Below are 16,696 nucleotides of genomic sequence, written 5' to 3' on the forward strand. Positions count from 1 at the left end.
AATCCCAAAGAAAGGTAATGCCAAAGAATGCTCAGACTACTGCACAACTGCACTCATCTCATAAGCTAGCAAAGCAATGCTCAAAATTCTCCAAGCCAGGCTTCAACGGTACGTGAACCATGAACTTCCAGATGTTCAAGCTGGATTTAGAAAAGGCAGAGGAACCAGAGATCAAGTTGCCAACATCTGTTGGGTCATCGACAAAGCAAGAGAGTTCCAGAAAAACATCTACATCTGCCTTATTAATTATGCCAAAGCCTTTGACTGTGTGGATAACAACAAACTATGGAAAATTCTTCAAGAGATGGGAGTACCAGACCACCTGACCTGCCTCCTGAGAAATCTGTATGCAGGTCAAGAAGCAACAGTTAGAACTGGACATGGAACAACAGACTTTTCCAAATTGGGAAAGGAGTACGTCAAGGCTGTATACTGTCACCCTGCTTATTTAACTTATATGCAGAGTACATCATGAGAAATGCTGGACTGGATGAAGCACAAGCTGGAATCAAGATTGCCAGGAGAAATATCAATAACCTCAGATATGCAGATGATACCACCCTTATGGCAGAAAGCAAAGAAAAACTAAAGAGCCTCTTGATGAAAGTGAAAGACAAGTGTGAAAAATTTGGCTTAAAGCTCAACATTCAGAAAACTAAGATCATGGCATCTGGTCCCATCACTTCATGGCAAATAGATGGGGAAACAGTGACAGACTTTATTTTTTTGAGCTCCAAAATCACTGCAGATGGTGACTGCAGCCATGAAATTAAAAGATGCTTGCTCCTTAGAAGAAAAGCTATGACCAACCTAGACAATTTATTAAAAAGCAGAGACATTACTTAGCCACAAAGGTCCGTCTAGTCAAAGCTATGGTTTTTCCAGTAGTCATGTATGGATGTGAGAGTTGGCCTATAAAGAAAGCCGAGCACTGAAGAATTAATGCTTTTGAACTGTGGTGCTGGAGAAGACGCTTCAGAGTCCCTTGTACGGCAAGGAGATCCAACCAGTCTATCCTAATGGAAATCAGTCCTGAATATTCATTGGAAGAACTGATGCTGAAGCTGAAACCCCAATACTTTGGCCACCTGCTGCAAAGAAGACTCACTGGAAAAGACCCTGATGCTAGAAAGATTGAAGGCAGGAGAAGGGGATGACAGAAGATGAGATCATTGGATGGCATCACTGACTCAACTGTCATGAGTTTGAGTAAACTCCTGGAGTTGCCGATGGACAGAGAGGCCTGGCATCCTGCAGTCCATGGGGTTGCAAAGAGTTGGACATGACTGAGCAGAACTGATACACACACAGATACATATATATATATTCAGTTATATAACACTTTGTTATATACCTGAAAGTAGCATATCATTATAAATCAACTGTACTTAAAAAAAAAAAAAGTCAAAATATAGTTAAAAAAATACTGATATAGGACAAAAATTTACACAGGAAAAACTCCTGATGCTTCTAATTGTGAGACGAATATGTTGTTTTAATTGTTTAATATGTGTTATGCTCTGCATAACATCTATCAGTTACCCTTCCCTCCTCCCTTGTGTCCAAGCCACTCATCCAAGAAATATGTGCTAGGCAGTCCTCTGGACACTTGGGGATACAGCAGTGAACCAAATCACGCATGTATCTTTAAAGCATTAATATTCGAGTGAGGAGATAAACAGTCAAGCAAAGAAATTAATGGAAGGTGGTATTAAGAAACATAAGGCAAAAGAAGGGGGTAAAGTGACTGTGTAAAGTAGGGGCAGCTACTTTAGATATGGAAGGCATATGATATGGAAGTCAAGGAAGGCATCCTGAAGAAGCAGATCAGCAACACTTCATTAATAATGGCTATGAGTATGACTTGTAGTTACTAAAATGCTACATCCTTCTATTGGGTTGGTCAAAAAGTTTGGGTTTTTCTGAAACATCGTACCAAAATCCTGAACCAACTTTTTGACCAACCCAACACTTACTGACTGGCAGCTGAACATTACATGATAGCCCTAAATAAGCTTGAAAATTAACAGTCTGGTGCTAATAGTAATTCTAAAGAGATTTTTTTTCCTTTAATGGAAAAATAAGAGGACACAACATTTCAGTGTATATAGACATTTCTCCCAGTTCTCATATCTGATAAGGCAAGACAAAAGTTAGAGAATGAAGTATTTACTTGCTTGGCTGCCTTGGATCTTCCCATGAGCTCAGTTAGAGAATGAATAGATTTTTGAGGCACAGAACGTGCCTTACTGACAGATCAAAATTAATACTAAGGCTTAATTTAATATTTTCTGTGAGACAATTCTGTAGGCATTCTTCACATAATACATGCTTTATGAGCAAATGAAAAGGTGATAAAAATACTTTCTTAGGCTGGCAGTACTCATTAAATTATATAATGAATGAAAGGTGCTCTGAAAAGCACTATGCAAAGGTAAGGCATTATTCTTACTATTATTAGCCAACTCACCTGAAGATGAAGGAAGTGGGTCATAGTCCTGTGACGCTCTGTTGGACTTGACATTTTCACCTGGTAATCTCCTAGCAGGAGGCAAAGGAACTTGGCCACTTGCTGGATCAAAAAAGGGATCTTAAAAATAAACATAATTTTCAGATTAAAACTATTATCTCTGCCAACTGGCTGAAGAAAACAATTAGAAATTCTCTGTAAAGATCAATTTTTGAAAGTAAGAAACCATTTCATGACTGATAGTAACCATTTTCTAATCAGCCTGCATATTTTCTAATTTATTCATCACTTGGTCAAAAATGCTTCTCCCTGTTTTCCCTAACTGATGCAGACTATCATCACTTGGTCAAAAATGCTTCTCCCTGTCTTCCCTAACTGATGCAGACTACTAATCTTGCATCTTTCAGATCTCTTATTTGATGGTGAAATTGTTGATGACAAAAACTGTTTCTAATTTTAATTTTATGCCCCAATCTGTCCTGTACAATGAATAGAAACTGTTGTAAAGTCAACGAGAAAAAGTGGACTTTGAATTTTGCCTGTTATAGTATTATCATATCAATTAATCTCTCTCAAGCATTAGGCAGACATAATCTGTAAAATGGACTTGACATCTAAAGGACAGGGACCTTATCTTATACTCAACTGTGTTTGAATTTTATCTCCTAACAGAAACACGGTACCAGGCACACTGCTGGGTAAATAGCCTGCACTTCATAGATATTTACTTTTAACTACTAAAAACGAATCTAGATTCAGATTTTTCATAAATTCAAATTCTGTGACATTTGTATTGTTAACATAAAGCTAAAATGTTAACTATTAAAGAAGAACAGATAACATTGCATTGTTTTAAATTTCATTTGAGTTTGATATTAAAAACATATAAGAATTTGATAATTTAAGAAGGAAATGCATACTTATACTAAAGTTTGACCAGATAATGTAAGGCAAGAGTTGAAGTCATTTTCTTTCCTTATTTGAATACAATAATTATCCCCAGCTTTGCTAGAGACTTTTTTTTTTAAACCTAACCAAGGCTACTTAATTTGCTTTCATTAATTTTGAGATTAAAATGAGTCTTAGATTCTGAGTTTTCAATAATTGAAAAGTCGATGGATCAGCCTCATTAATTTTGCTGAAACATTTTAGGAAGGAGTAAGAAGATAAATTCCATGCAATAAATATTAATCTTTTGATTTTGGAAGGCTAACCAAAGGGACCAAATATGGTTATTTCTGCATAAATACAGAAAATTTCCAAAGATTTACAGTTAAATGTTCAATAAAATTTACTTTTAGTTCTTGTTCATTCTAAAACATCACAGATTTAATATTGGGTCAGAGAAAAGACCGTCTTCTACAATACATAAACTTTTCTGTTTCCTTAAGGGTAAATTTATGGTTTTGTTAGATATACCTAAGCTACTTCTAAACATCTATTTATTTAAGGCTAAATATGATATTGCAGACTGATTACTGAGTCATAAACAGACTACATAATATACAGTAGTATGATATTGTGCCATTAGTCTATTGCACCGAGAAAGTCACTGGGTACACTAAAGTGTAAACATAAGTAGCATATGGAATATTTAATTCAATTCTGAATCACTATGATGCTTCACGATAAGTCTGGCTACTGCTCAGGTGCAGGGTAAACGGGGCTTCTGCAGCAAGTTGTAAGGGTGGAAGGGTTCCTGCTTCAATGGGAAGATACACATGATACAGTTACTACAGACAGTACAGTAATTACCAGACTAGAAAATCAATAGTTTTTAAAAATAAATTCCTCAATAATCCACTAAAATAAAATTTTATATCCACACTTACACATACAAAGTGAAAATACCATAGCCAGTGTATCATTATATATAGTAATAAATGTTTCAGAAATGAATGAATAAACATGATGGGACTAGTCTACTCTAAAAAGCAGGGTACTGCTGGACTCGATGGAAAAGACCCTGATGCTGGGAGGGATTGGGGGCAGGAGGAGAAGGGGACGACAGAGGATGAGATGGCTGGATGGCATCACCAACTGGATGGCCATGAGTTTGAGTAAACTCTGGGAGTTGGTGATGGACAGGGAGGCCTGGCGTGCTGCGATTCATGGGGTCGCAAAGAGTGGACACAACTGAGCAATTGAATTGAACTGAACTGAATGCTAAATTGAAAATTTTTAATACTTATTTTAAGAGATTATTAAAAACTGAGGAAAGACTGGGAGGAAAAGGTTTGCTCTGCACTTTAAAGTGTGGAAATAGGTATCAATCAAAATAATGCTGTGTCATTCAGAAAACTAAGATCATGGCATCTGGTCCCATCACTTCATGGGAAATAGATGGGGAGACAGTGGAAACAGTGGCTGACTTTATTTTGGGGGGGCTCCAAAATCACTGCAGATGGTGACTGCAGCCATAAAATTAAAAGACGCTTGCTCCTTGGAAGGAAAGTTATGACCAACTGAGAGAGCATATTAAAAAGCAGAGACATTACTTTGCCAACAAAGGTCCGTCTGGTCAAGGCTATGGTTTTTCCAGTGGTCATGTATGGATGTGAGAGTTGGAATGTGAAGAAAGCTGAGCGCCTAAAAATTGATGCTTTTGAACTGTGGTGTTGGAGAAGACTCTTGAGAGTCCCTTGGACTGCAAGGAGATCCAACCAGTCCATCCTGAAGGAGATCAGTCCTGGGTGTTCATTGGAAGGACTGATGTTGAAGCTGAAACTCCAATACTTTGGCCACCTCATGTGAAGAGCTGACTCATTGGAAAAGACCCTGATGCTGGGAGGGATTGGGGGCAGGAGGGGAAGGGGACGACAGGATGAGATGGCAGGATGGCATCACTGACTCAATGGACATGAGTTTGGGTGGACTCTGGGAGTTGCTGATGGACAGGGAGGCCTGGCATGCTGTGGTTCATGGGGTCGCAGAGAGTCGGACATGACTGAGCGACTGAACTGGAGAAGGAAACCTAACAAGAGGTTTTCTCTGGGAGGAGGCATTATGGAATTTTCTTAATTCTTTTCCCCCCACTATCTGAAATACTTACAATCTTTTACTCAAGTGTAGGAAAAGAGGCAATTTGAACAGTTAAAACAATGGCATCTTTCCTCTGGACTGCCCAAAAGTTATCTCAAAGATTGATCCAATACTCTGAAAGTTTTAAAAGACTATCAATGCTAGATGTAACTGATAAGACTTGGAATAGGGTTTGAAGAGCTATTGAAGTGAAACAAAACTCCTCACTCTTTAACTCATATTCATAAAATCCCCATATGTAGTGATTTGCCACTGATTAAGTCCTCCAGTGTTAGAGAATTCAGTACCCATCTGAGATATACGAATTATTATTAATTCAGGAAGCTTAAGAGGAATGCATTTTTTCACTCCTAATTCTTCTCGCTCGTCAGTCTTTGATCACTTGAGGAGACATGGAGGAAATCTAATCATTCTTTCACAAATACAGTGGTTGAAGGCAACTCTAATATATTCAAGATCTTCTACCCTCTCGGTTAAAACACCTCCAGTCCCTTTAATGTACCACAGCTCACATGGTGTGGCTTTATTTCCCTTTCTCACGCTGGCTGCATTCCTCCAGGAATAAGCTAGTCTCGGGCTTCTCCAGCTTGAGCATGCCTCTGAATCACCCCAAGGCTTGTGAGCATACAGTCTTTTGGTCCTACTCCCAGAGTGTCTGATTTAGTAAGTCTTGAGTAGGTCTAAAGAACTGGCATTTTAAACAAATTTCTAGGTGATGCTGATGCTGCTGGTCTCAAGACAATTTGAGAACCACGCTCTACCCCATGAGTCCTCCAACACTCGGACACGGTAGTCTCCACGCTGGCTGCGCCCCGGGGAGGACCTCGCCTCGCCGGGTCTCTACCTGAACTCTGTGAGGGCCGCCCTCAGAGGGCATGAGCACCCTCGGAAGCCACGTCGTGGGTGTGCCTCATCAAGGTCACCACGCCCGTAAAGCATCCCAGGAGCGGCTGCTAATGATCCAAGCCTTCTCTGTACTTTACTTATGCAATTGCATTTCTGGATCCCAGTGGAAAACTTTCCTTTATCTCTAATAAAGTCAGTTTGGCTAGCCTTCAGATGGAATTGTGACTTTGAGACTGGATAAGGACTGCGAAAGAAGATTCCAGGTAGAAACACAGTGAGGGAAGGGTTCGGCAAGGGCTCCAGATACACTGTGTATTTTGTGCACTGCACGAAGACGCAGTCCCGGGAACGAGCAGACCTAACTGCAGCCTTGGCTTTGCTCCTGGAGCGCCGGCCTGGCACAAAGCAGAGGGAGGCGCCCATTCCAACCCACCAACACTCAAGAAATATCTTTTTGTAATGCACATAAAAGCATATATGTGCTAGCCCTGGGTTTGTAGACAGGAAAGTGTAAAGCTTTTTTTGAGGACTCTTCAGGTTTTGTTAAGATGTTACTGGCTTGTCCAGAGTAGATGGCTCATGTACCGTGGGGTGGGCATTACTATTTTGCCAAAAGAAATCTTGCATGGAGGCCTAAAACGGAAACCAGATAAAAGCAGCATCAGAGCTGTGTCCCTGCTTCACTTCCCCTTTTTGATCGTATGGGAGCCCTAAGGCTCTTTCGTAGAAACACTGGGCCCTGTAGTTTAAAAATCACTACTGTAGAGCAGTCGGTGGGCTTGTAAGGCTGGAAAGGTGGGCCTGACGCAGCTGTGCAGGGCACTGAATGCCGGAACAAAGAGGCCGCTTTAAAGAGGTACTTAACATCATGCAGATGCCTAACCTCTGTCTTTAATTAGGGATACTGATTTCCTCAAGGAAACCAAATTTCCATAATGCCAGAAAATGCTTGTCATTACACTGGTCTAAACTTTTACAGATTAAACTATAATGAAAATAATGGCAGTAAAATGCTCATGTATCTGTTTAAATTTAGCAATCACCTTTGTTTACCTTATATGGTTCTACAACTATTGAGTTAAACTTTGGTTTAGTATTTATATTCTTTTAGAAAGTTCAATTCAGAGTAAAGAACTGATTTTATGAATTTTCTATTACACTTTTTAGACACTATAATGTGTTAAATCCTTTGCAGAATGATATAATCAAGTGCTTATTTGTAAGCTGAAAGAAACCTTCGTGTTCTATGATATTCCATTAAGAACAATTAAAATATTTCTTTTGAAAAAGAGGAGGTCTAATACATGTGATTTAAAAATGAATAAAAACAGTGACTCATTGAATCTCATAAAGCAACAGACTAGAAATGTGTCGTGTTAATGACAGGAGACTGGAAATGGAGAAGAAAGCTGCACTTTCTTCTTCTTAGAAGAAATGTCAATTTAATTTGTCAATATTATTTGGAATGGAATTAGAATACGTCCATGGATAAAAGTAGGTCAAGTCTGTGTGTTAGTGGCTCAGTCATGTCCGACTCTTTGTGACCCCATGGACTGTAGCCGGCCAGGCTCCTCTGTCCATGGAGTTCTCTAGGCAAGAATCCTGTAGTGGGCAGCCATTCCCTTCTCCAGATCTTCCCAACACAGGGATCAAACCTGGGTCTCCTGCATGGCAGGCAGATTCTTTACCGTCTGAGCCACCAGGAAAACCCAAAAGCAGGTCAAGAGTGAGTCAGCAGTTCAAATGACCCTGCTCTGGTCTCCGTTAGCCTCACACCTCAGGTTAGGGATAACTGCTCCTGAGCCTCTCTGGCAGTCAAGCAAAGCTATACATGAAATAAAACAGTTTATACAACAGTTTCATTCTGTCTAATAAAAAAGGGGGCTTTTCATATTGAAGAATTTTTTTCTTATAATTAATCTTGAGTAAAAAAATTCTTGAAGATTTTTACAAAGCACAATGGAATTATGATAAAGAACTAAAATATTTTACAATTGATTCTTTTGAAATAGGTAGAAGCATGTGTGTAAAATGTTCTAGAATCCTAGAAAGCTTAATTTTAAAAGAAGTCACTTCACTGAGCTTTCATTCAGTGGGCTTAACTGTAGCTCAGACCGGCAGCATTTAATAAATTAACGTGATCCATGAGGTCAGGGAAGCATTTCACAGGGTCAGTGACACAGGGCAATTCAGTATTTACTGACAAAAAATTAAACTCAAAATTATTCCTTGAACATAAACTGCCTTTAGAAACTGAAGCTATATATTCCAAGTTATATGTCTATAATTGTGTGTGTCATATGTACAAACTGCCTCAAACTTCTAAATTATCAAACCAAGTTGAAAGAAAGAACCATGAAAAAAAATATAAAAGGTGAATGACAATGTTTAAGATCCCCAAGTTTTCTATGAAGCATGTAGGTGGCCAAAGGACAAAGTTAGCACTCTTAAAAGGCTTTCATGATTTAGCTCATACATATATGTAAGGCAGTTGCTAAGAAAGAAAATCTTTATCCTATTTTTAATCAAACCAAACTGAGAAAGCAAACGTTTGAATATAGATCACAGTATCACCAACGGGGCTGACTGGGACAGTTAATATCAGCAGATTCAATATAACTGAATTTTTTTTCCCTCATAATTCTGACTGGTAAACTGGATGGTTTACTAAGTCTTTTTATTTCTACTCCTCACTTGAATTTACAAAAAGCTATATATTAATTTTTCCTCAAAGATCAATAATTTTAGTAAATACACTGAGGCAATAAAATGAAAATAGTAACACAACAATAAAATGCAGGTATTTCAGGAAAAAACATACCTACTAATGTTACAGCAATATAATTTACCAAGATATTATGTTTTGGAATAAAATAATGACCCTAAAGCATATTTAGTAAAAATTTTTAGACACGTTATTAGCAATATCACACTCAGAATTAGGAGTAAGTCTAAATTTGTCCTCATCACTATTAGCCCAAACACAGAGCCCTTCTGGTTCTCAGAGATGTCTTTTGTAGCATACAGGTGTTATTTGGACTGGATCATCTCTATAGCAACATTTCTAAATTCTGTGATTCCTTGTTGCTTTCACCATTTTGGCACTAAACCAAACAACTGACAGACAAACCCACCCAACTGCTATTTTCCCCCAGGATTTTCCAGCTTGAGAGATAGAAATCAGTGAACTACTGATGCTTATTTGACAGTATGATCTTAGAAATTCTTTTGCTTCCAGTGAAAAGGTTTGCTTGGGTTTTCTCTCCTACCTGATGGAAGGAGGAAAAGGTCCTGTCCTGAGGATGGTCGGCTGCCAGAGCCAGGAGGTTTCGAATGTTCGATGACGCTGTGCCGTGCGGGAGGTGGGGGAGGCGGGAGGGACGGGGGCAGAGCATCAAAAGCATCTTCGCCTGCATTTAAAGAAAGGCCAGGATCAGCGGCAGAACTTCAGGCAAAACTAGTAATTTTCTCTTACTGCTTATAAAGAACTTCACCTGCAGTGTTCATACAGCGGTTGACCGACTTTGATAGTGGGAGCTGATTGTTTTGTGGGGGGTGTCTAGAGAGAAGTACGGACACAAATACACATGGGTACATGCAGACTTTCTCTCTCAGGGCCTCCTGTTAGAAAGCTGTATGGCAGGGTATGCAACAGCTTATTATTCATCTGTAACCTTTATAATATCAAGACATTGGAGGTTTGAACTAAATATTTTAAAATCAACATCATCAAAATAGAATTTTTGTGTAACAGTAAGAGTTCACAGTCTAACTGGAAAAATCACAAATGCACACAAATTTAATGTCACAGAATAATTAGCTTTTAAAGTTTGCTCCACTGGATTTTAATTCATTTAAACTAATGCTCCCCATATATTTCATTGTCAAAATATACAGAAAATGTACCTGCAGTAGAGGAATATCATCTTTTTCTACTTACCAGATATCTCTAGAGAGGCATAGTTAAATATAGAACTAACTCTTGTGGTGGTCCCAAAGCGAGTTACTTATATTTGCATAGTTCCCAGCTTTTGTAACTATAAAATATTACAGCAGATTTTTATGTCTACTTATGTTTCACCTGCCACATCTTACTATCTCCTATTCATATTTTTCCTCATCTTGATTGTTTAAAAAATAAAATTGTAGTATATGTATTTCTGTAAGCAATTGCAAATATTTGTGAATGAAATGGAGTATAAATACCTACATATTCTAGTGATAAATATTCTTCTGGATTTAAATATATTGATTTGAATATAAAGGTATATTTAAATACAAATGGTTTCACCACTCATCCAGCTTGCCTTGGGAAAAATATTCAGAATATTTTCTCTAATGATTGTTAGAGAAACTTTTCTAATGTAAAATATAGGAAAGTATAGGAAAGAGAGCTTAGTTCTTAGTATCACTTGAACCTTTAGCTATCTCCTACACTATCTTCTTTATTCAAATCCTTTATCCACCCCTACTGTTATTTTTCCCACCCTGAGATTCCCGTATACCATGCTAGGCACATGGATAATGTGTAGATCAAAATCATAAGGCCTTGATCTGAGGAGCTTAGATTCCACAAAGAGTTCTATAAAAAGTTCACAAATGATTCAGAGGTGAAAGTCCCATAGGTCCCACATAGAGAGAAAGAGATGCCTTGTAAGAGGGAAGAGGAAGGTAGAAAGTGGCATTCAGCAAGGTGTTACCCAGAACAGGAAGGTCTGGGGTATCAGGAGCTCAAAAACATTTGTTAATCAAATACACTCTGGAGAAGGCAATGGCAAGCCACTCCAGTATTTTTGCCTGGAGAATCCCATGGACAGAGGATTCTGGCAGGCTACAGTCCGGGGCATCGCAAAGAGTCAGATGCAACTGAGCGACTTAACACTACATCAAATACAAGGATGGTATGTTCTAGGCTGAGTGAATAGCATAAATAAAATATGAGATGTACATGAAGAGTCAAGGATGAGTTACATGCTGCTGAATGGCAGAAACCAACACAACACTGTAATGCAATTACCTTCCAACTAAAGATAATTTTAAAATGAGGGTTGGAATGCTTCTCTGCATTGTCCGATATGGTAGCAACCATCTACATACAGATATTTAAATAAACTAAAATTCAGTTCTGCGGTCATACATACAGATCTTTTATGTCATCACATAAAGTTCTATAGGACAATGCTGATCTAGTCATAAAGACTTGGGTAACAGGTGAAAAACCAGCATAGAGGAAGAAGCAGAAGAAAAGAAAAAGCCTGGAGGTAAAGAAGGAAGTCGGGAGGCCCTTGTAATCCACGCAGGTGACAGTAAAACACGGAACTGCAGAAAGAACAGAAGCAGGACCTTCAACGGTGTAACTAGAAATACCAGGTGATGGTGTCTCTGGGGGAAGAAAAAATGGAAAAGTTCATTTCCAGTAGCCTAATAATTCAAATAAGCTCACCAAAGAACCTTCATCATACATTATTTTATGTTATGGCGACACACTGTGAAGCTTTAACTTCCGAAAGTTTTGTCTTCCTCTAGAAATAGGGTGAGAAGCTTCCTACCCAAAATTAATGAAATAGACACCTGCATAAGACAACTTTTAAATATACACACCTGTGTGTACCTTCACACACACGTACACACGCACATATTAAGTGTACTTCATAGCAAAATTTGAAACAAACTGAGATTATTTCTAGCTGCAATGATTATAAGAGAGAATGTGTTTTTGGCTCTCTGCAATAAAATATATAATTCCCCATAATGTAATTTAGCTAAGTGGAACTAGGTTATTATATACTGAAAGAAAAAGTAAATACACACTCAGTAAGAACTGTACTTCAAGAGAATCTCAGAAGAATACTCCAAATCCCTAAGAAGCGCAAGCACCTGGAGGAATGAACATTGCCCTCGTAAGGGTGTGGACATGAAGAGACAACTAGATAAAACACTGACGGACGCCAGCCACGCACACCACTGTTTCAGCCGTCTAAGTGGACATGAAGAGACACTAGATAAAACGCTGACGGACGCCAGCCACGCACACCACTGTCTCAGCCGTCTAAGTGGAGTCATGGTCACAGGGACTTGAGCGCCACCATCACCTGGACCCTGCACTCCAATTCAGACAATTCCAGAACCCAACAGGCCTGCACTGCACTGAACCCTGAATTCTGACCATTCAGATGTGAATTGAGAGAGATGGCAGAGTGGCTTGTTTGAAATTGTTTTAAAGGTTTGACCTAATGGAGGGATGAGGAGGTCATAATCAGAGGGCGTCCTGTTGAGTGAAGACCCATGCTTTGCACTGTCCCGGGCTGCAGGCCTGGCAGGAAGCAATGGCACTGGATCGCAGGCTGAATCAAAACCATCTCCTAGAGGATAACACAAAATCTTAATGTATCTTCGGTACGACAGTGGCGTGGAATTTTGCCTTTAAATTCTGACCGTTAAGATGCAGAAGACAAAGAGGGTGTTTTATACATACCCTTTAAATACGCGCCTAACTCAGGGATGTTTGATTTCTTCATCTCTGAGGATGTGCCATGTGTTCCATTCAATATGCAGTGACCGTTATCACAAGATCTGAAGCAGAAATCAAAGGACAAAAATCGTTAAGGGTCATTGCTTTCCATTTAAAAGTCATTTGGGGGTGAGGAGATGATGGGAACCAGCAACCTTGCTCATATGATAAAGTTGGAAAATAAATATCATTAATTTACTTTTCTGGAAAAAGTGCAGGTAATGTTACTACATACTATTACTCAAATACTTTTACAAAGCAGAAGTAAATATTCCATAGAAGACAATCTTTTTTTTTTTTTAAGTGAAACCAACCATTAGAAGAGCCACAAAACTGTTCATATCCTAAACAGACTTGTGGAATTAACATATCATTTTGGAAGATTTCCATATTATCAAGTTTTTGAAGAAAAAAAATGTAATATGCAGGCAAAAATATGTAAAAGTCCCAGTGACTTCATTATTGATTAGTGATACTCAACAGTGTATTTTTATTTCTGTAATTTAAGCTTTCCTTATAAAAAACTGGAACCTATCAAGGAAGGAAAGAAAGTCAAAGTCGCTCAGTCGTGTCTGACTCTTTGCAACTCCATGGACTATGTAGTCCATGAAATTCTCCAGGCCAGAATACTGGAGCAGGTAGCCTTTCCCTTCTCCAGGGGATCTTCCCAACCCAGGGATCAAACCCAGGTCTCCCACATTGCAGGCAGATTCTTTACCAGCTGAGCCACCAAGGAAGCCCAAGAATACTGGAGTGGGTAGCCTATCCCTTCTCCAGCGGATCTTCCCAACCCAGGAATCGAACTGGGGTCTCCTGCATTGCAGGCGGATAAACTGTGTTGCAGTTCTTTACCAACTGAGCTATCAGGGAATTATCAAGGAAAGAGAATTATTAAATACTCAGAAAGTCCATAAAAATTCAGATAGGCATTTTCAAAGAACAGGAGCCTGGGGCATAATTTCACTATTGCCATGAACAAAACTCTGGTATTTCTGTCAGGTAAGTAGAAAAATGACTTTAGCAAAGGCCTTGGGTACACAACAGATATTTTAATCTGGGTGTCTCTAAAAGGACAATACTTACTAAACAGGTATTTTTGTTGTTGGCTTTAATGCTTTGGAATCAAACTATGAACACAATGGCTAAGTCTGAGGCATAGGAAGAGAAGCACTGAGCTTATTTCGTCTTCAGAATATAATTGTGCAGCAGCAGACTCTGCTCACTCTGCTCACAAAGAGCTGCAGAAAGCAGAGTTTATATTTTACTTTTCTCAATTTACCCTGACTTCTTGGGGCAAAGTAAAAGTACATACATAATGGAGGAGATATTGGACATCTGAATAGTTATTGCAAAGTGCTTCATCTGAAATCCACTTCCTTCCTCTCTAGTGGCCACATCTCTTTAAGGGGACAGAGACGGTTCATTTAAAAATAGTTATCATGTATTTTCATAAAATGATGGGTTTTTACTGAAACTGAATTATTCATCTACAGTTTAACATTTTCTATATATTGACAATTTACTTCTCCTGATATTCCAAAGAGAGGAAAAATGCAGAAAGAAGTTATCTAAGTTTAGAGTGCTTTGTAGAGGACCTAAGAAGATACTTCATCCATCAGCTCTCAAGAACAATCAAATAAAAAATTCACTCCAATTAAATTTAGGGATTATCAACATTTATTACTTCTCTATAACTGTAGAAAGATGGTAATGGTGGTCATAAATCAAATTTATTTTCAGGATTTCAGAGGCCTGTCACCAAAAATCTCATCGAATATGATGTGACAATTAAAATTTCAAGTCTTAAAATTACACCCCTTACTTACCCAGTGATGAAAATAGTAAGTGAGATCCCAAGGAGACCAAAAACAAAATCTCATCTTATTTCAGTTTTTAAAATTACTACAAATTTTTAAGCACCAAGGGAACTGAAAATTTTAACAGTGGATATTTGATGTTAAGGAATAACTTTTTTCTCTAATAAGAGCAGTGGGCATTTGGCTCTTCTAACATAAAAAATTATTACCTCTCAGTTATTTCTCTGTCTTCTCAATGATACTGTTTTACCAATAAATGCCCTAAAGGCCAGCAGTCTGCAAAAAAACACTTTGGTTTTCACTGTGAAACGTGAAAGTGTTAGTCACTCAGTCATGTCCTACTCTTTGTGACCCCATGGACTGTTGCCCGCCTGGCTCCTCTGTCCAAGGGATTCTCCAGGCAAGAATACTGGCATGGGTAGCCATCCCCTTTCTCCAGGGGATCTTCCCAATCCAGGATCTTCTGAGCTCAGACGGTAAAGAATCCGCCTGCAATGTGGGAGACCTGGGTTTGATCCCTGAGTTGGGGAGAATCCCTGGAGGAGGGAATGACAACCCACTCCAGCATTCTTGCCTGGAGAATCCCATGGACAGAGGAGCCTGGTGGGCAACAGTCCATGGGGTCACAAAAGACATGATTGAGCGACTAACACTTTGAAATATGAAGCCCTGGACGGCTAACTGTTAATAACCCTGGTTAATAACTGTGCAGAGTGCTGAACTGTGATAATTCTAACCATGTAATTCATTAAGGCAGATCTCTGCTTTAAATGGAAACTTGCTTCTTTTTTTCCAAGTATTATAGTACAATACTTTAAGAAAGGCATCAAAACACTTTTTTTAAAAGATATTTCTTCTGGAAAGAAAGGAACACTCCATGCATAAAACACTCTGTTGACTGGCTTGACCTCAGAAAGAAACGGCACACCACGTAAAGACGACATAGATGACTGACGTGTCCAACAGCTCTCCCGTTCCCAGTCAACAGAGAGAGACTGCCAGGCAAGAGGCTGGGGCCTGAGCAGCAGCTGAGCCCTCTTCCGCATACGCCAGGCAGAGCTCCAGGGATGTAACTACAGAGAGAACTCAGGAAAGCTCAGGAAAGAAGTCTGAGGCTGAGATTTGACTTCCTGAGTACTAAATATACTTGGAGAAGGAAATGGCTACCCACTCCAGTATTCTTCCCTGGACTATCCCATGGATAGATGAGCCTGGCAGGCTATATAGTCCATGGGGTCACAAAGAGTCAGACATTACTGAGCATTCACTGAAAGTTAATATGTCAGATGTAAAAAAAAAAAAAAGAGAAATATTATTAGATTATGATTTACTAATTCAATTATATAAATGCAGAATCATAAAGACAATCTAATATTTCAATACACACCACCCATTTTTAATAACAAAGACTGAGGGTGTCTCTATAGGAGGAAGAATAAATAGCTGACAAGAAGAAAAGAAAGCCAAAGACTATTCCTCACATGCTTGTTTAATCCAAGGGAAAGTAAAATAGTACCTGATAAAAATAGTTAAGCTAAATAATTTGTTTCAATTCTTCGAGATCTGAAGTAGGTAGCACATCAAGAAGGAAAATAAATGTTATACTAGTCCTTATATCATGAAGAAAAATTCTAAGGAAGGTTGGTATAATAACTTAGTTTCTAAGCAAGAGCTTTTCTTCATGAGATATGTGCTTAGAAGTGATAAAAAGCATTGAAAATAGCTTACTGAAAATCCATGAATTAATCACCACTATATAAAGCATCTACCTGCAATGCAGGAGACCTGGGTTCAATCCCTGGGTCGGGAAGATCTCCTGGAGAAGGAAATGGCAGCCCACTCCAGTATTCTTGCCTGGAAAATCCCATGGATGGAGGAGCCTGCTAGGCTATAGTCCATGGGGTCACAAAGAGTCGGACACGACTGAGCGAATTCCCTCACTCATATGTAACCTACAGCAAAGTTTTACTAGAGTATAATTTGCTTTTTGTGGAGGGGGGGCAACAAATT

General features: G+C 38.9%; 1 protein-coding gene across 9 annotated transcripts in view; it reads right to left on the reverse strand.

The window, feature by feature from the left end:
- Positions 1 to 16,696, reverse strand: part of CBLB (Cbl proto-oncogene B) — a 217,007-nt gene that overhangs the window by 13,518 nt on the left and 186,793 nt on the right. For 6 of the 9 annotated variants that reach the window (XM_043448984.1, XM_043448988.1, XM_043448986.1 and 3 more), the window contains 4 exons: positions 12,834 to 12,931; positions 12,589 to 12,720; positions 9,628 to 9,768; positions 2,471 to 2,590 (listed from right to left, as the gene is read on the reverse strand). In XM_043448984.1, the coding sequence (XP_043304919.1) occupies positions 2,471 to 2,590; positions 9,628 to 9,768; positions 12,589 to 12,720; positions 12,834 to 12,931 (491 nt within the window). The remainder of the gene's footprint in view (positions 1 to 2,470; positions 2,591 to 9,627; positions 9,769 to 12,588; positions 12,721 to 12,833; positions 12,932 to 16,696) is intronic. The other 3 variants (XM_043448989.1, XM_043448987.1, XM_043448990.1) reach the window with 1 other exon arrangement.

The sequence above is a fragment of the Cervus canadensis genome, chromosome 27 (genome assembly GCF_019320065.1).
Source record: "Cervus canadensis isolate Bull #8, Minnesota chromosome 27, ASM1932006v1, whole genome shotgun sequence".
NCBI classification, from domain to species: Eukaryota; Metazoa; Chordata; class Mammalia; order Artiodactyla; family Cervidae; genus Cervus; species Cervus canadensis.